A 25549-nucleotide genomic window follows, 5' to 3' on the forward strand; every position below is an offset into this window, starting at 1 on the left:
AAGATATTAAATGCGGGGATTAAGTGAAGCTAAAGGGAAACATCAAATAAATTAAATCCCACTCTGTTACAAAGAATAATTAAAAGAAGAAAAGAAAAGGAGGAGAATCATACCTTGCCAATGAAAGGTTAACTTCTGATTTTGATAGCCAAAATTATTCAATGTCCTTCCCTTTGCAAAGCTATTGATAGAATTAAAAAAAAAATGACCGCATTCCACGGCGGCGAGCTTGCCGGAGTTTGGGTGTAGAAGATGGAGGTGGAAATGGAAATTAAGGTTTCAGGGATGGGGTAAAAGAGGTTTTGGAGGTAATAATGGCTGAAATAAATGGAAAAAGGGGGTGAAAATGGAGGGTTTGGTGGTATGGTAGTTCAAGGTGTGGCCGGATTCCGGTGATGGCCACCGGAGAAGATGATCGGAAAATGGGTCGAAAATGGGAAGAGGGTTTTGTAATGAGGTTTGAAATGGGTTTTAAGGGTGTAAAAAAAAAAAGTGGAGATGAGAGTTAGTGGCAGATTTGGGTAGGGTAGATGGTGGAGGTCGAAATGGGTTTTGGGGTGAAGAAATGGGTGGAAATGAGATGGGTTTGGGTGGAATAAAATGGGCGAAAATGGAGGTGTTGGAGGCTTGCGAATTGCAGAGAAGGGGGTTTTCGGTTTGAAATAGAGGAGATGGGTTTTGGAGGGATCGGTGAGGGTGGAAAAATGAAATGGGTTTGGGCTGAGAAAGAGATGGTGATGGTGGGTTTGGATTTTGGGAGGTGGAGGTGGTGGCGGCTCCGATGGTGGTTGAGATGGGTTTGATGGGGTTAGCTGGTGGTGGGGAAGAAGAAGGGGGTTTCGGATTTCCGATTGGGGGTGGAGGTAAAAGCTCGAACGGTCGGAGAAGATGGAGGTGGGTGAAAATGGGTTTTGGGTAAGAAACGGTGGAAAGGGAGATTGAGATGGGTTTGGTGAAAAATCGATTGGAGGTTGTAGATGGGTTTAAGGTGGAAATGAGATGGGTTTTAGAGAGATGGTGGTGGCTGTGAGGACCTTGCCGGATTCCGGCAAACCCACCGGAGAAGATGGGGTGGCGGATTGTAAGAAAAGAAGAAGAAGAAGAAGAAGAAGAAGAAGAAGAAGAAAAGAAGAGAAAATGGGTGGTGGTGCTGACCAGTGGTGGGGATGAGACTCGCCGGAGAAGGGAGAAGAGAGAAATGGCCGAGTCTCTCTCTCTCTGTTTCTCTGTAATTTTTTTACGAAAATCTCCTCTTTTCTTTCACTGCTTCGATGGCTTTTTCTTTTTATACAAAGGAAAAATATATATTTAAACCCACCCCCTTTCTACCTGGACAGCCACCTCTAGTGTATTTTTAATACCCTTTAACCAGCAGGGGGTGGCTAGAGCGAGAAAAATAGAAATGATATTGCTCAAAGCCCTGCTGTTCCCTGGGCAGCCCCCACTCATGTATTTTGGTATTCTTCTATACAGGGCTAGTGGTCCAGGTAGGAAACAGGGGGGGATAAATCTTTGCAAAATATCTTCTCTCTTTTGATCTCAACCCTCCAAATCACCTTTATGGATGGAGGGTTGGGATCGAGGGCTTTTTAACAACCTAACAACCTAGGAAGCTTCCAAGGAAGCTTCCTAAGATGCTCTCTCAACTAATCCTAACCCTTAACCCCCCCTTAAACTGGATTAGGGTCTAATGATTACTTGCAAAAGAAGAAAGGAATCCTTCTTATTTACAGAAATGCCCAGCTCCTGGATAATGCACCCCTCGATTATGTAATACATTAATCTGTGCACCTACACATCCTCCTGGACAGCCTACAATGACTAATTTGAACTGGTTTTTCGGATTCCAGCACAACCCCTTTTCTGGCTAAATCGCCACCCTTCTGGACTTGCCCCACGACACTGCCTTAGCTCGTTTGCTAGGCAAACGAGCTCGGATCGCGATGAAATTTTACAAGGACTTTGGTGGGACCCTAAGCTAACCTAGGGCACAATTTGGGACCTTAGAACACTGGTTTATTAGGACAATTGTTTAAAACAAAACATAAAAGGGTTCGGTCAAAATGGGGTGTCTACACTTAGGTATTAAAGTTAAAAAACATAGTGGATGTTATGTATTGAATCAATCTCATTACATAGAAAAATTGATTCAGAAATTTAAACATCTTGGAATAAAGGAAGCAAATACTCCCTATGATTCTAGTGTGAAATTAACTGAAAATTCTAAGAGAGCAATAGCACAACTAGAATATGCTAGTGCTATAAGTAGCATAATGTATGCTATGCACTGTACAAGACCAAACATTGCATTTGCTGTGTGCAAACTTTCAAGATATACAAGTAAACCTAGTACAGAACATTGGAAAGCTATTGGCAAAATTTTGGGGTATCTTAAAAAGACTATTGGGCTAGGTTTGGTCTATTCCGATTGCCCAGCTGTACTAGAAGGTTTTTCTAATGCAAGTTGGATAACAAGTGATGGTAATAATAAATCCACAACAGGATGTATTTTTATACTTGGAGGTGGTGCAATATCTTGGGCTTCTAAAAAGCAAACTTGCATTAGTCATTCAACAATGGAATCAGAACTTATAGCCCTAGCAGCAGTAGGCAAGGAAGCAGAATGGCCGAGGAATTTATTATTGGATATAAAGTTGTGGCCACAACCAATGCCAGCTATCTCCTTGTACTGTGATAGTGAGGCTACTATGTCTAATGCATATAATAATGTCTATAATGGAAAATCTAGACATATAAGTTTGAGACATGATTATATTCGAGAATTAATCACTAGTGGAGTAATTACCATTGTCTATGTAAAATCCAATAACAATTTGGCAAATCCTCTGACAAAAGGATTATCAAGAGACATGGTTAAAATAACTACTAGTGGAATGGGGTTGAAACCCAAATGAAAAGACACCAGTAATGGTAACCCAACTTTGACTTAGCAAAACTATCTTCAAAGTTTAAAGGGTAGCAACAAATTACTGATGTGTCTGGTTAGCACTGAAAGTAAGAATAAGGCCCCGTTAAAAGAAGTTCAGTGTGTACTGTTACGAAAAGTAAAGGTTGAGTAAAAGACTCTTAATGGAGTTGTTTGATATTAAATGTCTATAGTAACAGAGACATAAGGAAACTCTACCTATATGAATATAGAAGTGGTGCCACTTCAATCAAGAGCTTTGGGTTACTCTTGTAAATATTCATGAAACCAGGATTAGTACATGGCCAAAATAGTGCTAAGGCTGTTTTTAGAAAACCTCTAATGAAACTAGATAATTTTATGTCTGTAGTACTTTCAGTTTTAATAAAAAGGAGTCTTGGTTTAATCAAAGGACTCATTAGAACTAAAGTACTTACACTAAGTGAAGGTTTAAATCGAAAGATACCTTCTTATATGCATAATATTATCAGTTGAATAGACTATAACACTACGTCACAATCTAGGGGGGGATTGTTGGTGTAGTTTGTAACATAGTGTAAACTATAAAGTGGGAATTCAATCTCACATCGAAAAGGAAAAGATTTTAGGCATTTACAATTTCTTTTATTGTATAGACATGACTCTTCAAATTAGAACTTGTTAGAAGAGTCATATCTTATTGTAGAGACATAACTCTTCAAATTAGAAACCACTGAGAAGAGTCATATCTTCTCGTAGAGACACGACTCTTCAAATTATAAACCGGTTAGAAGAGTCATATCTTCTTGTAGAGACATGACTCTTTAAATTAGAAACCGGTTAGAAGAGTCATGTCTCTTGGATTATGACCATTGGTTTATTATAAAAAGGAAATTGTTGAGTGTAAGAAATATCTTTTCCTTCCTTCTCCCGGTTCTTGTAGTTTCATACAGAGAGTCGAGAGTGCTTTGTTGTATCCTGGAGGAGAATTGCCCAAGCAATATCTTCTTTAAGATAGTGATCAATCACGCCTCAAAGCCTTTATTTTGTTTCTATTTAATTTTATTCCTACACATATACATTGAGAATCAAGGTTCATCTAGAAATCCAGCAAGGCTCATTCATAGGACCAGGTGGCAACTTTAGAGAGGCCATGATTTTTTTTAGTTTTATATTAATAGTGGAGGGGATTTGCTAGGCAATTTTGCGGAAAACCATACCGTGGCTCACTTTTGCAGGAGAGAACTGCCACAGCCTCAGTTTTTAGGAGATTTTGTCTTATTCATTTAATTCATCAAAGGTGGTTGATGCCTCCTGCAAAAGTCAGCCACCAAATAGCTTTCCGCGAAATTGCCTAGCAGACCCGGTATGTTTGAAAGCAAAGGGCTTGGTTTGGTGAGACTTCCCTTTCTTGGGGTTTGGTTTTTTTCAACCTTCCCTTATCAAAGTCACTTTATAAATTTGTACTATCAGGTTATATTTTTCAACCTTACCTTCAAAGTCCCTTTGTAAATTTGTAATATCAACCTGTCATTCGAGAAAGTGAGACCCCCTGCTTTATTTGTTAGGCTCATATTTTTCTTAAGAAAACATTGGTGACATAAGTACAAGTGGGCCCACAAGTAGAGTGATCCAAACCATTAATTTCCTTCAATTCTTAATGTAAGATTTCTTTTTTCAGAGCAATCTGTCTATGTCTAAGGATGGCCCATAATGGCAACTTAGGTAATTAATATTAAATCATATTTAAGATTTTAATTTGGGATTTGCTAGGGACCATCGCGGAAGGCATTTCGCGGAGCGTCTGCTGCATGAGAGAGTAGCCACATAGCCTCAGATTTTGTCTTATTCATTTAATTCATCTGAGGTGGCTGCTCTCTCATGGGACAGACGCCCTGCGAAATGCTTTATGCGATGGTCCCTAACGAATCCCTTTTATTTAAGTGGGTTTTAGTTAATTAAGGATTAATCTAATAAGGAGTCCAATTATAATTAGGAAAGTAGTTGCATTTGGAAACCTAACCCTAACATCCCATACAAAATATGAGTCTTTTCTTATCAAGTGGGTTTCATCTGAACAGAAAAACTTTTTTAACGGACGGATTGCAACCATCGTGAGGCATCAACAATCTGCTCATCACTAAGACTAGGTGGCAGCCTCAGGGAGGCCGATGCAAACGAATTAAGAGTGAGGCTGAGGCTGAGGCTGAGGATTTTTTTGGTTTTATATTGATGGTAAGATATGTTAGAAAAGGATTACTATAAAGTGGTGAAGGGCTTAGTCTGTTGCTACATTTGACAAACAAATATAATCTAAAATTAACGTAAGCAGTCACCAACTTCGAGCCACTTAGGGATAAAATAGGTGATTAGTAAGGCTTTCAGTTGGTGAGACTTCTTTTTCACACAGGTTGTTTCTTTCAACCTCACCTTATCAACGTTCTGTTCACCTGTAATTAAGGGTCAGTTTGGTTGCACAATTTATGTGATTTGACTAAGGATCCTGTTTGTTCTGGATTTTGAGAACCGATTGTGAGTCCAAAACTGATTATTGGACTCAAAATTAAATGTAAACTTGCGTACAATAATCAGTTTTGGGCACACAATCGCTTCTCAAAATCTAAAACAAACTAGGCCTAAGTGTTTTAACTGGTTTTGGGTTGCCGCGTCATCTACTAGTAGTATTTGGTTGCATATTTAAATTCAAACTACTACTACTTGTCATATCTCCCCCTAGTTTATTTGGTTGCACCCCAAAAATTGTTTCCATAGAATGATCCCAATCTATCTATACATTGTAGACCAACATATGAATTCTTAGAAAGCATTGGAGGAGAAGTGCATCAAATTCGAATGTCAATGAGACTTCTCAGGTCCTTTTGTTTTGTTTCAAAAGTAGAGAAATGTAAACGAATAATGATATGGTAACCGAGTCGGGGACCGAGAGAGGAACCGAACAAATAGCCTATTATCACATTTGCAATCTGGGTTCTTGATTTTTGGCTTTTTATCCCTTGAAATGGCAAAACTACACTTCACATGCCACTTGGCAAGTTGACATGTACGGATTTGTTCGGTTCCACTCTCGGTCTCAAGATAGAGGTTCAACTTGGGGGTTGAGCTCAACCTGAAACCGACCGGTTCAATCCGATTTTAATCTGAGTTTGGTTGGCATTTCCTCTCGAGTGAATGCTATAAGGAGCTGGGCCAGGGTCGGCCTTAACCTGATCCAACCCGGACCGAGTTGATCCCCTAATCATAGATAGAGACAAGGGTGCCAATATCAAAATGATAGGGTAATTTGAGCATCCTCATAGAAGAGGAGACCCAGAGACTTTGGCATTGCTAGACTTTTGCACCGACCATTACCTTTGCGTGGAGATGTAGCAACTGAAAGTGGAAAGAGGGCGATGAATGAGTAGTTTTAGGCTTTTTGGGGTTTTCATCTATGAGATTTGGTTTAGCCAATGAGGTTCGGATAAAAGAAGGTGGGCGATTTCTCGTTTGATTAAAGAGATCACGCAATTTTTATAGCCAATGAGGTTCAGCCACAACCTAATCGAGATGGCACGAGCTTGACCTTATCAGAATCTCCTCCTTTTGAAAATTAAATTTACAGAATACGGGGCTTGGGACATCAAGAAAACTATTAAAAAAAAGGCTATTGCTATTGATGCTGCAATGTTTTGATCATTGCACTAACTCTTCTTGTCTTTTATTACTTAAACTATTGTTAATTGTCATTACATTTCCCAAAAAGCTCTCATAAGCCAATTAAAAAATGAAAAGACAAGATGGGTTTGTGTAAATATCAAAACATGGCAATGCCAATATCAGTAGGACCCAACCACAAAATGCCTTTCTCCTTGTCCGTCGCCGCTTTCCTCATTTTTAAGATGTTGTTTGATTCCTAAAATTCAATGCCAGGTGAAACTCAGTTCAGCCTCTGGAATTGGATTCCAAGGAAGTGAGATGTGAGAAGAACATGGAAACTCACTTCTATCTTAATTAGACTCTTAAAGCCTTTTTTGGAGAAAAAATGACTTCCAATTGCCAAAATAAAAGGCTAAACGCATAGGAATGCATGAATGCAAACGGCAATCGTAAAGCAATAGACATCCGCTCAAATTCCCCCTTAGGAATGAGTTGTGTAGTATTTGACGGCTACCAGGTCCAATATCTTCGTGACCTTTGAGTCGAGTTGTGAAGTCTTTGAGGGCTGTCAGAATTCAATATCCTCCTAACCTTAGAGACTAGTTGTGAAGTCTCTGAGGGCTATAAGGTCCAATCTCTTCCTAACCTTTTCAGATGAGTTGCGAAGTCTATGAGGGCTGTCAGAATCTAATCTCTTCCCGATCTTAGAGACGAGTTGCGAAGTCTATGAGGGCTATGAGTTGCAAAGTTTCTGAGGACTATCAAATCTCTTCCTGACCTTGAACAAGTTGCAAAGTCTTCAAGGGATACTAGGATCCAATCTCTTCTAACCTTACAAACGAGTAATGAAGTATCTAAGGACTAATGAAACCCAATCACTCCCTGATCTTAAAAACGAGTTGCGAAGTCTCTAAGGGCTTTTCGCAAAGCCCCCGATGACTCGGCCGGAAGCCGTTTGCGGAGAGATTTGTTAAGGACAGCCCACAAAAGACTCCAACTGTGCTCGATCAGACGTACAAAATTCTGTCTATCACTTTGGCCTTAACATACTTCATATTCTCTGACAAAGAGGTACATCTATAGACACCTCATTTTATGCAAGTGCATCAACTGAACACAGTCTAGCACTCCAATGATGAGCTAAAACTTTCCAAAGAGGAACGACTCGATCTCTGAAGGTATCCTCGAATAAACCCCCTAGAGCTAAGAAAAATCTTTCCCCCCCCCCCTCAAAAAAAAAATCCTTAGAAATACCAACACAAAATTAAGCTTTCAGAGTGTCCGTGCGGCCATGTACCAGCTGCCCAGACACCCCCCAGAGCCAGATAACAACTGACACCTCATCTCCCAAAACAATGCCCAAGAGGCTAAGACTCTCCTTACCATCACCGCCCATGGTGTGTCCGGTCGGACCTCACCGACCATAGGCATTTTCTGACATAATCTTACCTTTTTTTTCAGATTGAAGACGATCATTAAATATCCGCCACCATTAGAAAAGACCGCCACCACGCCCAAAAAAAGAAAAGAAAAAGATGGTGATCCATCCAAATTGCTAACCCGTTTGGCAGGACACCCCTAAAATTACAAACCTTGCCTCTCTACCAAAGAGCTATAAATAAGAGTACGCCCTTCCAAGAAACACACACAGAGGGACCGTACCTGAGAGGAGAGAAAAAAAAAAAGAGAAAGGAGGGGTAGTTTTGATTCTATCTGCAACCGAATAGGAAGACAAGGTCGGACAGCCACATTAGGATTTTCAGTTCAATTGGGGTAGTTAGAATTTACGATCATTATTAGTGAATTACATCATAAGGTAATAGTAAAAAGACTAGGCATTATTAAATATGGAACGCAAATTCTTGATAATCCAGTAAAGAGCAATTAGATGATGGGTTGGGGCAAATATTGTTATGACAAAAAGATAAAAATAAAGCATTTTGAACATGGGGGCGATGTCTCTAAGGCAGACCTCAGACAAGTAATCTAAGATAGCGACTACAAATAGCACATCAAGCCATGTTGATTGAGTCATCCAACCCATTCATTCTATAAAACCTAACATAGATAGGATGTTCAGAACAAATCATCTCCATAGAATCATCCTAACCATTTGAGCTATGTCACAAAATGGACCCATTTTATAGCCGTCCATTTTAAACGTTCACAAATCAAGGGTTATGGTTCTCTGTTATGTTCCTAGCTATCAAGTATTTCCTCACTGTTTCTGCCCAAGTTGTTTTCGGTCTGCCCCTACCTCTTTTTACTCCATCAATTTGGCATGAGTCTTCTCTTCTCACCAGAGCATCCAAAGGCCTACGTTGGATATGTCCAAACCATTTTCAGCGGTGCTCTCTCATCTTCTCCTCAATTGGTGCCACCCCCACCTTTTACGAATGTCTTTATTTTTAATTCAATCTAACATTGTGTGGCCACACATCCATTTAAGCATTCGCATCTCCGCTAAACTCATCATATGCACATCTTGCTTGTTGGTGGCCCAACATTCTGAGCTGTACAACATGGCTAGCCTCACAACTGTCTTATAAAACTTTCCCTTCAACTTGGTAGGGATTTTACAGTCACACAGAACTCCTGAGGCAAGCTTCCACTTCAAACAACCTGCTCTTATTCTATGGTTAACATCATCTTCAATCTCTCCTTCCTTATGTAGAATTGAACCAAGATAGTGAAAGATATCCCTCTTAGGTACCTCCTGTCAAGTTATATTTACTACATCCTCGTCCCGCCTCCTTACATTACTAAAGTTGCATTTCATATATTCTGCCTTAGTCATACTCAGTCTAAAACCTTAGGATTCCAAAGTAGTTCTTCATATCACTAACTTAGCATTTACTCCTGCTTTGGTTTCCTCGATTAATAATATGTCATCTGCAAATAACATACACCATATCACCTCATCCTAGATACCCTCCGTCAGCTCATCCACAACTGGCATAAAAAGATAAGGGCTTAGAGCTGATCTTTGGTGCAGTCCTATTGTAATTGAAAACTCACTAGACGTGCCATCCGTGGTTCTGACACTAGTTACTGCTCTATTGCCTGTGATAATAGACTAATCACCACACTAATCAAGTTTTAAGGTCAATATCTAAAACGGGTACAATGAATTTCTAAAAAAAGAAAGAAAAGAAAATAACCATTACATGCCATTCGTGGTTCTGACACTAGTTACTGCTCTATTGCCTATGATAATAGACTGATCACCACACTAATCAAGTTTTATGGCCAATATCTAAAACGGGTACAATGAATTTCTAAAAAAAGGAAGATAAGAAATGAACCATTACGGGGATGCAATACAAGGTCTACATCTAATCCTAACATTGGGAAATTAATTGTTAGTGCATCGTCTATGCCCCTGATGGGTTCTAGAGGAAAAAATAGCACAAAAAAGGGTGAAATTTCTACTATTCCTATTAGGGCGATGATATTTTCACCCCCGCATGCGCTCCCTTATGATGTGATTTACGTCAAAAAGCATTAAAGTTGCCCACTTTTCACGTCAAATCACGTTATAAGGGGAGCGTGCACGTAATGCAGGGGGAGTAAAAATATCATCTCCCTTCTATTATTATTATGATATCTATGGAAGAGAGAGCATTGCATCTTACAAACCCTTTACGGAAAATCAGGAAAGGGGATTAACAAAAAGTTATACCAGATTTTGATTCTCTCCAACAAAAAGAACCAACAGAGAAGTAGAGAGAGAGAGAGGGGCATTATTACATACCATGAAGCAATCAATCTCATTCGTCTAGAACCACAATAGTTTCCAACATAAACTCTCACCACATCCTAAGGTGAACTTAAAACCATGGTTTAAAATTTCTACCGAAATCCGAAGGGACTGAAACCGAAATTTTCCAGTAATTTCAGTCCGAAATTTCAATTTAATGACATTATTTATTTTTATTTTTTAAAGTGTTACAAAATTTCGGCCGAAATTTCAAAATTTGGGTTCGGAATTTGGAACCAAATTACCAAATTTCGGTTTTTGGTGGGGTCCAAAACGGTCACCGAAACCGATATTTTAAACCATGCTTAAAATAAGGTACCAATCAATTGCTCAATTCGACTTAATGAGATAGGCTGTACCAAAATGGAAGACACTAGTATCAGTCCGACAAACAACTTTGCAGATCAACCAAGATCATTGGGTGGGCTGGTTGGGAAGGGGTTATTAGAATAGCAGAAGAGAGAAATTCTCATGGCGTTTTCAAGCAAAACCTCTAATTGCCTGTGATAATAGACTGATCACCACACTAGTCAAGCTTTAAGCAACTTGGTTCCTCAAATAGCCAATTTGGTTCCTCAAATAGCCATTAGGTTCCTCAACCCAAGTCCAATATCTAAAACTGGGCCATTGAATTTCAAGATAACAAGAAGGTCTACATCTACTCCTCCCAAGTCCTAACAGGGGAAAAATAGTACAAAAAAAGATGAAATTTCTGCTATTACTATAATAATATCTGTGGTGGAAGAGAGAGCTTTGCATCTTACAAACCCTTTACAGAAAAAAAAAAAAAACCAGGAAAGGGGGATTAACAAAAAGTTATACCAGATTTTGATTCTCTGAAACAAAAAAGAACCAAAAGAGAAGTAAACAAAAAAAAGAGTTAGGGTTAGGGTTTTTCACCGAGAGCAGAAGCTAAACCAGTGACAACCTTGGCTCCTTTCATTGGCACTTTAGGTTTAATCGCCGGTGGCTTCCACTGCGAAACAACAACCGTTATCTTCTCTTCTTCGCCAGAATTACTCGCCGGAAATTGTACGGATTCGCCGGAATCCTTCACTTCTGTGTTTTTCTCCCCAAAACGCAATTCAAACTCTCCGGAGAAATTCCTTGTTGAGATTAGACAGGGCTCAATTTCGCTTTGATTTTCGTTTTCATTGATTTTTTTGGTGGGTATTCGTTGGTAAGGAGAGAGCCATTTGGCTTTCATGTATTCTGGTTTTCTCCAAGGAGGAAAATGCAAACCCTTCTTTTTTAAGCTCTGTTTTGCTGCCTCTGAAATGACGGCCACGATCTGTTGGAGACGATCGGGTTTGCCGATGAAGATTGAAGGGAGAGATTGGAGGAGAGCTCTGTAATTGGACGTTGATCGAGCGATCTCAAATTCGGATCTGAAATCGATGTCGATTAGTAATCTCTCTCCTTCTACCATCACGTCTATGTATTCGTATTCTCCTGGAAAAAAGCCAATATTGGTCTCGCTACGATATAAATGGCAAATAGATATCGGAACAGAGTAGGAGTTAAAGATCGGTAGCTTCTCAATCAAAGTCGCCATTTTTATTGCAGAGAGAGAGAGAGAGAGAGAGTTCTGTGTAGAAATATCTTGAATTTTACATAAAAGTAGTAAAAATCAAGAAACAAAGAGAGAGAGAGAGAGAGAGAGAGAGAGAGAGAGAGAGAGCTTTCTCTGTGGAAATGCCTTGAATTTTATATGAAAATAGTAAAAAATCAAGAAAATTAGAGAGAGGAGCTAAAGATCAGCAACTTTACAAAAGAATATGGCAAATAGATATCAGAACAGAGTTAAAGATCAGTAGCCTCTCATCAAAGACGCCATTTTTATTGGAGAGAGAGAGAGAGAGAGATTCCCTTCTGTGTGGAAATATCTTGAATCTTATATAAACGTAGTAAAAATCAAGAAACCAAGAGAAAGAGAGGGGTGGGGGGGGGATTGCTTTCCTTGTGGAAATGCCTTAAATTTTATATAAAAATAGTAAAATCAAGAGAGAGAGAGAGAGAGGGGGGGGGGGTTAAAGATCAGCAATTTTTCCATCAAAGATGCCATTTTTAGAGAGTCTTCTGTATGGAAATATCTTGAATTTGATATGAAAAGAGTAAAAATCAAGAGAGAGAGAGAGAGAGAGAGAGAGAGAGGGAGAAGCATACCGGCGTGAAACGAAGGAGTTTTCTCCCAACGGGATTTACAGACAGAAGCATCATATCCGAGCGCTAAAAGGCCACTAATAACTACATTTCTGCAATCTTCTTTAACCTTGCACATCTTGTTCTTCTCAACAATTTTTGCAGTATAAGCTAAGAGATTTCTCTCTTCTACGCTCGCACAAGGAATTAAACTCTACAAAAACGAAAAACCCACAAACAATTCAATAAACTTCAAATACGTTCTCCTTACAAAAGGATCGATCAAAGAATCTGAGAATTCAGATAATCCTTTTTACCTTGAGAATTTCGCACGATTCACCAGATGAAGCTGCAAAAGGAGTTTCACTACTGCCATTAAAGAAGTCTAATTCGTCATCAGAACTATCGTTAGAGTTTCCATTGAAACAATTACAGCGGTTCCGTCCAGCCAAAGGCTTCTCGTTGTTCTCCTCCATGAAGTTCTGCACCATTTTCGCAAGACAAACCGAGCTAGGCTCCGAATCATAATGTTGTTCTGTCTTTTCTGTAGAAGAAATCCTCAAAACACTCGGGAATTGCCTTTCGAATAGCCTCTTGAGGCGCGATTTCATTACAGGTTTCACCGGATCGTTCCACACCGATCCTTTTGAAGAAGAATAAGATGAATCGATCGGTTGGATCTTCATCGGAAAAGGCATGGCTTATAAAATCAATAACCTTCTAAATCCTATTTTCTTTCCATGTTGCTGAAGATGATGAAGATAACGTGAAATCGAAGTAGAATTCAAGCCTTTCCGAGTCCTAAACCGTTATTTACAAAGGCTAGATGTTGAGACATGCGGAGTTTCAAAGCAAACCTTAACAAAAAGCTTCGAAACGTGAAATTTGATAGAGAGATATCACGCAATCGGAGCTTACTTGCAGCATCAGTAACGAATTCCTAAATATCTCTCTCTTCTATCTTCTTTTCAATGTTCCGATCCTTAAATTCTACAAAATTCCTAAACTAGAAAACTCTCAAACATGAAAATTAACAAAAAATAGCGCAAAGTAGTTGTGGAATTGAAGTTACAGGCATAATCCTTAGACGAGATCAAGAAAACGATCTGATCATTCTTAATCACAATCGCTCATCATCTGAACATAAATCATTACAGAGTTCCGATTTTTTTTCCATCGTAAGATGCACAAATTAAGAACTGGATAAGAAATCAATACCTTCTCTACTGATCCTTATATAGTCTTCTTTCAGAAAATTTCTAGAACAAGAATGGAATAACTTGGAAATTAGGGTTTCTAGAAGCGGATAAAGCACTGATCGCAAAAAAAAAAAAAAAAAAGCGTGGCGGAGATCTTTCGGTGACTTTCCGGCAGAAAAAGATGAAGAAATGGCCGGAATTTACATAGATCCGTTCGATCCGATCCTATTTCCGGCGAGAAACTAACATTTTTTCCGATCAGATATTTCTCGTCTTTTATAAAAACAAAACTCTGAGGAGTCTTTGGCTATAATGGTATTAGAGAGCGAAAGGCCTTTAAAGAAGAAGAGCTGCTGACTAGGATGGAAGATGTCCACGTAGGATGCCAGGGTGGGTACGTGGCGTGGATAAACCTCAAATCAAATCGGTTATTAAATCGTTTTTGTACACGTGGCGATTAATAGGCCGGTGTTTTTATCACGACGCTCATTTCCAGAAACGTGTCCGTTGAATGTCCAAAATTTCCTTAATAGTACTATATAATTACGCAAATGCCCCACCTTATCCGGAAACATCGAAACTGCTGTATGAAAAATTTTGAACCCGACGGAACTACCCCCTTTATCAACATTATCAGTTAAGCAGGTAATGGTGGCAATACCGTAATTAACTCTGAAACGGAATGGCTAAGAGTCAATAGTTACACTGTAAGGTACAATTTCGTGTGCTTAAGGGGCATTTTTGCCATTTAAAATTTGCTAAGCGGTTTCGGGTCGTCGTTTTGCGTGACACGCGGCGCACGGACGAGCCGTGATCTGCGCTTCGGCGACAAGGAGCGTGTTATCCTGGAACTCTTAGATCGTGACACGTGTCCTAGGTTACAAAACTAGTAACGTTCGATTATCATCCAAACTACCTAAATCTCCTCTACTTTAACTAAATTTCGCCAAAAAGGGGAAAACACACATTACACTTTTTCCTGTTTGGTGACGAAAAACTATGCGTGTAGAAATATTCCACTGATTTTAATGTGGCTGAAAAAGGGGTTACCTTACAAAGCGAAATTCAAAGTGAAGATAAATAAACCATTCCTACCGGATTTAGTATTTACTACGAAATTCAAAGGTGATATTTCCTCCTTGACGGATAAAATTCCCCCTTTAACGTTGTCTTCCCGACATTAGAATGGAAAGAAAAATCACTCATTTTTTCCGAGAAAGCACAAATAGCGTTGTTCTCATCTTTTCCGAGGAAATAAGAGACACTGACATGGAAAACCAAAATATTACGTGAAAATTCTGCTTTCCTTTCCTTTCACTCAACTAGTTTCCCACCGATTTCATAAGAAAATGATTTTCTCACTGTCGCAGGAAAATACGGGCTACCTTTTCCTTTCTTTTCCATTTAATCTGGGCAAGTGAACAGCGAGAAAACAGGTTTCTCGTGATAGTTTCTTTTCCATTTTGCCACGTCAGATTCATTTCCTTTCTTTTCTCTTCCTGCAGTGAGAAAGCAAGTGAACAGAGCCTTAGGTTTTAAAGGAAAAGAAAAACGTTAAGAGGGGTGAATTTTTCCTCAAGCAGTTAAAAGGGGGATTTTATCCATCCCATAAAATATCTATTATAATCAGCCAAAAGAGGGTTCCCATTCTAATCTTTCAATAATTTGGTTAATATCATTTTTTTAAAATAAGTAGTGTGTGAGTCTCATCTAATCTTATTGATTTAGTTATAACATCACTTATATGTTAAAATATAAGAAATTGCTAGCGTCCATCGCAAAAGGCATTTCGCAGCTGGTCTGTTGCATGTCAGACCAGTCACCTCATGAATGGAGACAAAAGCTGTTATCTTTATTCACAAGGTGGCTGGTGTGACATGCGACAGACCAGCTGCGAAATGTCTTTTGCGATAGACCCTAGCAAATCCCTAAAATATAAGGGATTGGAGAGACACTTTTGCATAAAGCCATTTTGCGGGTCACTTTGCAGAAGAGAACAAACACATGGGCACAACTTTTGGTAGATTTTGTCTTATTCATCTTAGGTTGCTGTTCTCTCCTACAATAGTCGGCTGTGAAATGGCTTTCTGCAAAATTCCCTCGCAAATCTCAAAATATAAACATTTTTAGGTCATTTTATCGCAATGTACTCCGAACTTTTTCTTCAAAGTTGTTTTTTTTTTTTGCTCGGTCTTTACTAATTATTTTTGTAATTACAATTAGTATATTTTTTATTTCTTTAATATTAACAACCAATATATTAGTTTAAATTAAAGTGATGTTGATGTAATGATAGAACTTATGTATTTTTTATTGCACCCATCCCAAGGTAACACAAACGGCAATTTCTCGTACAATGAGGTAATGTTATTTTATTTATTTATTTTTTAATAAGTACCTATATAAGACTTGGTCACAAAGAAAGGATGATCATACCATATTCAGATCAGTTCAGATCGAAGGGCCAGGATCATCCTATGGAACTGATTTTTGGGGGACAACCTATTTACGTTGTGCCCAAACAGATGAACGGTTTGGATCATCACAAAAAGTGGGCCGTACCTACTCTTTTAGACTTCCCGTGTTTTCACGGCCACCCATCATATAAATTCTCGGTACATATGATACACTGGAACTCATTGTATGAATTGTCTCTATCAAATTAGGGTTTGCATGACTATCCCTATCATCTGATCAATACACATGTCCATCGATCAAGACCGTTCATCTGAGATGTGAGGCTTCTGATATAATATGGCCAAAAATTGAAGCCAATCTTCAATTCTTGCATTTAATAATACTAGCATTCTGGGCCGGGTGGGCCGTGGGTGTAAAGTAATGGGCCCCACCATATGCACAACTTGGATGAAGATTGTGGGACTCTTCCCCATCAAAACATGAGGCAAAAACAAAATGGTGGGAGCACTATCACACTTGTGGGTCTAAAATGGTGGGCCCATCATATGCATGGATTTGGTTACAGATGCTGGGCCCTACCATGTCAAAAATATGAGGGGTAAAACGGTGGGCCCCTCATATGCTATTCAATGGGTGTAAAAAGGTGTAAATGGTGTGTGCCCCACACGTCATCAAAGTGGATTAATTGTTCCATTACTTCTATATTTCAGTGCTATTATAAATGCACTTTGATGATGTGGATCCAATGGGAGCGCCCTTGCAGCTGGTTTTTGCAAGGGCGCCCTTCAGTTTAACATTCCTCCGATTATAAATACATTTGTTTAACTTTGGGCCGTATTAGATCTCCACCAAGGCCTCTCAGATAAACGGTTTGGATCAATCAAAGGTTACCACTGTGCTGTTAAGCGGTGGGGACCACCAAAGAAATGACTTAGATCATCCATATATGTGGGCCCCACTTATACTTTCTCGGCCAGTATTTGTCCTTGAAAAGAAAAAAAATAGGCAGAGAGAGACATATATTTCCTCAATGAAGCATTCCTGGAGTCAAATACACATTTCATAGGTGTGATGTTGCCCTATAGTTCTTTCTGCAAGTTTTCCAAGTTTGAAGTAACTTGCCTATAAAGTGCACCGAGATTCTGTGTATAAACGTCTTAACCCAAGATTGAAGGTTGATCCCCTGCCGCTTTGGAAAATGATAAGCCCAAGATTGTGGAAAATTGGAAAATGTATGTGTCATCATAGATTCGGCTCTCTTAGGTATAAATGATATATCCACCACCTTTTATTTCTCCTTTACCAAAAACTGAGTACATCTGATCTTACCACCCCCCTATGAAAATGAAAATACAAAATAAAAGAGCACAGAAATAGGCGTGCAAGTTGGACCGAGTTTGGTGGGTCAGAGCCAAATCTAGACCAACCTCGGGTAGCATTACATGTTGAGAAGGTCAACCTGATACTGGTGCATCTTGCATGATCACAAAGATCAACGGTCAAGATCGTCAAAACCTTGATCGGGCTATCCGAGACCCTCGGATCATCAATCCAAACCGACCTAAAAATCACCCTCGATAGAAATGTTGGAAAGGGGCGGAAATATCATATCCCTAAAAATAGTCTTTTTAATCAATCTTTTCTGATCCGTTAAGATATATCAAATAAATACAACTTATTTAGTTATTTTATTCTTAGCTTTTTAAAATGTTTTTATCTTTATTGGTTCAATTTTATCTTTATTACTGTGTAAAAAAAAAGTAGGAAGTTTTAGAAATGTTTTTCCTTTCCAAAATTTTTTCAGAAAATTGTAGAATCTAAACAGGGCCTTAGAGCAATTATAGGGACAAAAAAAAATGTTATCAATTAATTAATTAATGATGGAAAATAGTGACAAATAATTTTCCATTGCTCAAAAAAGGATTTTCCTTGTAGTGGTTATTCTAATTCAAGGGCAAGTGTCCAATCCTAATGGTTATCACAGTGGAACGATTGCTTGTTCATATATTGACACACCACAAGCATAAGGCCAATAATTCTTTCTATAATTGAAATAGGAAAAATAATCAATCTATGGACCTTTCTATTGATGGAGTGATAGGAGAGATTTGACATGAAATGGGGTACCCTCCTTGCATTGTCCTTGTCCTCTTCCAAGTGAAATAACACAAAACGTGGGGACGTTTGGGGGAGAGGGTATTTTTGTCCCAATTTTTTTTTTTAAAAAAAAAAATAAAAATAAAATATATATATATATATATATATATATATATATATATATATAATATTAAATTAAATAGTTAGTTCCCAATTGGAGTGGGTTAGGGTTTCCAAAAGTCTTGCTGAGTTAGTACTCTTAACAGTAAGAGTCTATAAAAAAACACACTTAGGCTACAAATTTTGGAACTTTAACCATATAGAGAAATCTTGTGGAACTTTGGGAGAGGAGAACGAAGAGAAGTTTGAGAATCCGTCTTCCAAAAGGTATGTAAGTTATAATTATGGTTTATTTTACTCCCTAAAGAGATTCAAATCTCTTAAGAATAAAGATTATAGTGTATTTACGATGATTAAATCAAGTCTTGTGTTATTCGAATGAAGAACCATTGATCAGGGTGGAGGAAATTAGTTTTTCTCCATAAATCTTCGCACTCTTCGGCATTAGATGCCCTAATCAAGTGGGGGAGATTAATAAATAACTTGTTAAGGTATTTAACATGTTTAAAAGGAAGAAGAAAGATGGGTTATCATATTTTGAAGGGAAAAACTAGTTTTTCCAGTGGCAGTCGACTGGCTCGACCTGTGCGCCAAAACTGTGTTTTGGCCGAGAAACAGTAGTCAAGGGGTAGTCGACTGGTCGTACCCACACTGTGTTTTAAAACAGTAGTCAAGGGCCAATCGACTGGAGGGCCCCAGTCGACTGCTAATGACCTGAATTTGAAAATTAATTTTGGAGGTGTTCCAATAATTTTGGAGGGCACAGATTTGCCCCGGGGGACTTAGATATTAATCCAAAGTATTGATTAAGGGTTGATATGGACTGTATTTTACACAGTAATTGAAGGAGTTACTTCGTAGGAGATAAATCAGACAAGTACCACAGGTGAGTAGACTTGTTCTACCACAGTTATTCTATATAATGAATATGATTTCTTATGCAAAGTTATGCATGTTTATGATTGTTATTGACTATGTTGGTGTACACGAGAGTCAATAGTCATGGTATGGTATTGAATCCTGGTGCGGATCTACTATAGGCACTTGGATGCCGGTTAGACTTATTAGTCAAGGTATGGTATTGACTCGTGGTGCGGATCTACCATATGCACGTGTCATAGTGCGGTATCGACTCCTCGTGCGGATCTACCATTCGCACCTGTATGCCAGTTTGGACTTGATAGTCATGGTGTGGTATTGACTCCTGGAGCGGATCTACCATATACATGGGTGTGCCAGTTGGACTTTTATAGTCACAGTTCTTGCATCAGGACATGCTGCTGTCCAAGTAAGGATGTAACAATTAATATTCGTGAGACAAAGTGTTTTTGCATGGTTATGCCAGTTATACAGTTTGATAGCTAGATTGCTATGCCAGTTACTGTTTTACATATATTGCCAATTATCCTGTTATATTTAATTGGTATTATGTTGTTAAGCGTAGACATGTTTATTTCACTGGGCATTAGCTCATTCCACGCATTCTATGTTACAGGTGATGGACAGTAAGATGCATGAATTTAGCGGGCTTGAGAGTGAGCAAGGGCGACAGATTAGGGGATTTATTATTTTCAGTTATTCAGACAGTAGTTTTAGTTGCAATGAACATCTAGTTATTTAATTTCATTTGAATTGATGTAGTCTGTTGGACAAGAGGTTTAATTTCCGCATTGATTACTCTGATGATGACGACTTAATAAATTAGTTTTGCTTTAGTAGCTCTATTTATTGCATGGTTCCAGTGTGAAAGCTTTACATATTCGTGGTTTGATGGATATGTGGCGATGTTATGTGCCTAGACCGGAAACTCGGCTTGGGGCGTGACACCAAGGGACTTAAATATGCTCATTAAATTGTGTAAAAACTATCAATTTGTGAAGCGAGTGGGCAGAACTACCAAACTGTCAAGTTTTTGAAAAGAAAAAATGAAAAATCGCTGCAGATTAAGTTTAAGGATAAAATATAAATATGCCCTTTCTTTTTATTCTTAGTCTCCTCAAATAATAGGATTGTCCTGGTGAAATGGACCCAAATGTTTCTTTTAGCGGCTTTTTAGTTTGCGGATAGTGAAGCCTGGTTAGCGATCTTGTCTGACCATGATTCCCTCTTACCCACAAAAAACAGGACTGAGCATATATTGTTGAAGTATAAATGATCAAATAACACCAAGTTAAGCTTTTAAGAAATTGGTTGTTTCACATGGTATCAAAGCTCTTGCCTCAAGTCCCGGTTCAAAACCCAACACCTCCTTGATATTAAAATTTTACATGCAAGGCCGACCCCATGAGAGAGAGAGAGAGGGAGAGAGATCACAAAAGGTTAAAATAGGTTAAAATATCACAAATGACAATCTCTTCGAACAAATCTTCATCAGTTGGCACACCAAACCCTAATTTCTTAAAAGAGGTGGTGACACCTTAACCTCATTTCTACATTTCATATCCTATTTAAACCTGACCCACTTCAAATAACTAATATTTCAATGTTTGAATTTGTCGTGTTCTCTCTTTTCCCTTGTGATCATCCTCTATTCTTTTTCTTTATGTCTTGGAAAGAAAAAGCTGCATGTGTTTGTAGCCTTTGATGACAACAAACTTAGTGTGAGAGCTTTATAAAAAGATGACCAGACCTCACAGGTCTCTTTTAAATATTGGGTGATTCACAAAAAATACTTTTTAAAAACATTTCATTATGTTTATTCTTATGGGACTTTATCTTAACCAAACAAACCAACGACATTTGGAAACATTTCTTTATATTTATCTTTTTTTTATTGTTTTATATACATAGTAACATGGGTAATGATTGAGGAGTTACGTCCCTACTTGAAGATATAAAACACTTTCCAAATCTAGGAGAAATGATCTATTATATAAAATATTCGCCTAAATCATGTGTGTATTAACCATAGTCTATAGACTCTATACCACAACCGGACGGGGCAGTCATGAATGCCGGTAAAAATTATATCATTAGTCCGAAGATTATTTATCCGTAAATGTTATAGCGATGTTACATTTACCAATAGATTGAGGCCTTTGGTAGCATCCATCGTAGAAGGCTTTTCGCGGATGGTCTGTTGCATCTGACAGTAGCCACAGAGTGTGTGAAGACAAAATCTGCTGAAAAGTGAGCCTGTGGTACTGACGGGGCGGTCATGAATGCCGGTAAAAGTTATATCATTAGTCCGAAGATTATTTATCCGTAAATGTTTTAGCGATGTTACATTTACCAATAGAATGAGGGCTTTGCTAGCATCCATCGCAGAAGGCTTTTCGCGGATGGTCTGTTGCACCTGACAGTAGCCACAGAGTGTGTGAAGACAAAATCTGCTGAAAAGTGAGCTGTCATGAATGCCGGTAAAAGTTATATCATTAGTCCGAAGATTATTTATCTGTAAATGTTTTAGCGATGTTACATTTACCAATAGATTGAGGGCTTTGCTAGCATCCATCGCAGAAGGCTTTTCGCGGATGGTCTGTTGCATCTAACAGTATCCACAGAGTGTGTGAAGACAAAATCTGCTCAAAAGTGAGCCTCTGTGGTTGCTGTCAGATGCAACATACTATCCTCAAATGCCTTATGCAATGGACAAAAGACCAAAATGTCCTAATATTTGAAAAGACGAAAATTACCTATAAAATACCAAAATACCCGTGATGCTCAGTGTTATGTCCTAATATTTGATAGGGTGGTTCCCACCCACTTATTTCAAACCCATGTATCGGGTGGTGCCCCCATTTTGCCTCATGTTTTGATGGGTTATGTCCCACAATCTCCACCCAAGCTCATGTGTATGGTGGGCTCACAATTTTACATGTCATGTGTTTGATGGGCCCACAATCTGCAAACCAGGCGTGAGGCTACGTACATCTAGCCTTCCCAGACCCGGCAGTAGTGGGAGCCTCATGCACTAGGCTGCCCTATGTGTTTGATGGGGCTGGCCCATATTTTTGCAACCACGCATAGGAAAGCTTGTATATATAGAAATGATATTCCCACACGGCCACACCCATGATTCAATTTTTTTTTTTGGTCGGTAGATTCAAAACTTATCATCGACTGTCAAGGGTATTTTAGTCTTTTTACGAAGTAATTTTTTTATCTTTTCACCCGTAAGGACATTTTGGTCTTTCCCAATGAGTCCAGAAAAATTTACCATGGGCATGATCTCTAATTTTGATAAATTTGAAATTCTCAATAGACATAAATAATATATGAGAAATTGAAGAATTATTCGAGGAAATTCAGTTTATCGCATTTAATTTGAAAATAAGATTTTTTTGAATTATTAAGATTTTTTAAGGTTTAAAATGGAAGAAATTCAGGATTTCTCTGAGAACTTTTTATTATTCAGAGAATTATGTAAGTATGGTTAGTGATTTTACCCGGTGTAAATATTCCAAAAATACACTTCTCACTTACAAGCCCCGCGCACTTAGCTAGTTTTGTTAAATGCAATTATCTTAAGTCCGGTACAATAATACGCTTCTCCATTTCCACTTGGGATTTGCTAGCGTCCATGCAGAAGGCATTTCGCGGATGGGCTGTTGCATGTGAGAGCAACCACACAGTCTCACTTTTCAGCAGATTATGTCTTCATTCACGAGGTGGCTGCCTTCACATGCAACATCCCATCCGTGAAATGCCTTCTGCAATGTACGCTAGCAAATCCCTTTCCACTTTTCGGAGTGGGCAAAATGGGCCGGATAAAATCAGTGACTCCTCCAAAACACCGTGCTATAGCTTTATATATATACACACTAGTAAAAAACCCCGTGCGATGCACGGGCCGTAAAGAACTGTACAGGCCACATCATAGGTTGATCCAAACCGTCCATGTGATGGAACACAACAGAAATAGGTCGTGCCCGTAAAATCATTTCCATAGGCTGATCCTAGCCCTCCAATCGATAGAGGTTTCCATCATATGTTTTTCCTCTTAAGGTGCCCGAAATTCGTCAATATTTTGAAAGGTGTCTGAATCCGTAGTATTATGTAATATGTTCACAAAAATCCGTAGTATTATGTAACATATGCACCCAATCTGTAAGTTTGCAAAGAAAAAATGCCACCATGTTGACTTTTTGGACAAAATGTATAATAAAAAATTCATAAAGAAGGGTAAAATAGGTATTGTGAAGGGGATAGGATTGAAAATATAGGGGCTTTAATGTGGGCCTTTGTTAACAAAAGCAAAAAAAAAGTGATGTGTAATTCTATTAGAATTTTGGAAGAAATTCAAATAAATGTTTTCTTTTCTCTTCTGCTTTATAATATATAGATATATATACAGAAAAGTGTTGAGCACACCAAAAAAATGTTGCGCTCAGGTCGTTATAACGCCTCCCACTGGTTCCTGTATGTGGGACCCAAACATTTAGACCAACGGGAGGCGTTATAACAACCTGAGCACACGAACACTTTTCTCATATATATATGTATATATATATATATATATATATATATATATATATATATATATATATATATATATATAGAGAGAGAGAGAGAGAGAGAGAGGGGAAAGTGTTGGTGAGCTTAAGCTCACCAAACTTATGGTGAGCTTAAGCGCCCCAATCACATGGGTCCCACATTTTCTGTGGTGATCCAAATCATTCATTTCCAAGGTCCTTACATAGATGGAGGGTGTACCAAAAATCAGCTCCATAGAATCATCCTAACCCCTCCATTTGTGGAAGACAAAAATGGGCAGATTTGTGGACAAATTATGTCTGTCCATTTTGACCTCCACAAAAGGATGGGTTAGGATGATCCTATGGAGCTGATTTTTGGTACACACCCCATCTATGTAAGGGCCTTTCAAATGAATGCTTTGGATCATCCTAACAAAGTAGGCCCCAATGTGATTGGGCGCTTAAGCTCACCAACACTTTCCTCATATATATACTAGTAAAAAAACCCGTGCGATGCACGGACCGACAAAGAACTGTACGGACCACGTCATAGGTTGATCCAAACCGTCCATGTGATAGAACACAACATAAATAGGTTGTGCCTCAAAAATCATTTCCATAGGCTGATCCTAGCCGTCCAATCTATAGAGGTTTCCATAATTCCTCTTAAATCGGACGGTTAAGATCACCCTATAGATTTTTTATTAAAAAACCATAAAGGAGGGGGGTAAGATTGAAATTATTTGGCTTTAATGGGTGCATTTGTTAAAAAGCATAAAGGAGGGGGTAGGATTGAAAATATGTGAGTTGAATGGGTGCATTTGTTCAAAAAGTCAAAAAATATGACGTGTAATTCTCATGTAATTTTCAAAAAAATGGCAAAAACTCTCTTCTTTTCATCCCAGCTTATATATATATATATATATATATATATAGGGGTGTACCAAAAATCAGCTCCATAGGATCATCCTAACCCCTCCATTTGTGGAGGACAAAAATGGGGCAGATTTGTGTCTGTCCATTTTTGTCCTCCACAAATGGAGGGGTTAGGATGATCCTATGGAGCTGATTTTTGGTACACCCCCCATCTATGTAAGGGATTTTCAAATGAATGGTTTGGATCATCCTAACAAAGTGGGCCCCCATGTGATTGGGCAAGCTAGCTCACCATAAGTTTGGTGAGCTTAAGCTCACCAACAGTTTCCTCTATATATATATATAAACACTTGTAAAAACCCCGTGCGATGCACGGGCCGACAAAGAACTGTACGGACCACATCATAGGTTGATACAAACCGTCCATGTGATGGAACACAACATCAATAGGTTGTGCCCGTAAAATCATTTCCATAAGCTGATCCTAGCCCTCCAATCTATAGAGGTTTCCATAATTTAAAAAAAAAAACATATAGGAGGTGGGTAGGATTGAAAACCTACTATTTGAAAACCTACTATGGAAGATGCTATATTAATAGCAAAATTATTTGCATATAATTTTATGTAGAAATGTTAAGTTAATGTCTTCCTAGAAGGCCTTAATTTTATGGGAAGATCCAGGCAATTTAGCAAAAGCATTTTTGCAGAGATTTACACAACCATGTTTTTATAGTAGGCAGGGTCCCAGCTTGTCATTTCTTTTTTATAAATACCGAAAGACAAATGCTTTGTGGGAATATCAAGACATAGTAGTGCTTTTATCATTTCCCAAAATATATTATGGATATTTGTTTTATTGTTTAGCTAGTGCAAGAGTTGGAAAACAGAGAAAAAAATTCTTGTTTTAAAGAGGAATTTATTTTTCTCTGTTTTCCAGCCCCACCATATATGCTCTCCTCCC

The 25549-nt window shown here is 38.5% G+C and overlaps 1 protein-coding gene and 1 long non-coding RNA gene across 2 annotated transcripts; one reads left to right on the forward strand and one right to left on the reverse strand.

The window, feature by feature from the left end:
- Positions 1 to 11008: 11008 nt before the first annotated feature.
- LOC143885246 (uncharacterized) lies at positions 11009 to 13963 on the reverse strand. Its single transcript, XM_077389323.1, has 3 exons — positions 12779 to 13963; positions 12486 to 12675; positions 11009 to 11771 (listed from the first exon to the last, which is right to left on the reverse strand). The coding sequence occupies exons 1-3, from the start codon at positions 13157 to 13159 to the stop codon at positions 11206 to 11208; spliced, it is 1137 nt and encodes a 378-aa protein (XP_077245438.1). The 5' UTR covers positions 13160 to 13963; the 3' UTR covers positions 11009 to 11205.
- Positions 13964 to 18497: 4534 nt separating this feature from the next.
- Positions 18498 to 20013, forward strand: LOC143883814 (uncharacterized). The gene is made up of 3 exons (XR_013252561.1): positions 18498 to 18562; positions 19134 to 19181; positions 19791 to 20013. It is a non-coding gene; the product is annotated as an uncharacterized LOC143883814 (long non-coding RNA).
- The last annotated feature ends 5536 nt before the right edge of the window (positions 20014 to 25549 follow it).

This window comes from Tasmannia lanceolata, unplaced genomic scaffold (genome assembly GCF_043159265.1).
Source record: "Tasmannia lanceolata isolate RefF3 unplaced genomic scaffold, GAP_Taslan_0.1 ptg000008l, whole genome shotgun sequence".
In the NCBI taxonomy this organism is placed as follows: Eukaryota; Viridiplantae; Streptophyta; class Magnoliopsida; order Canellales; family Winteraceae; genus Tasmannia; species Tasmannia lanceolata.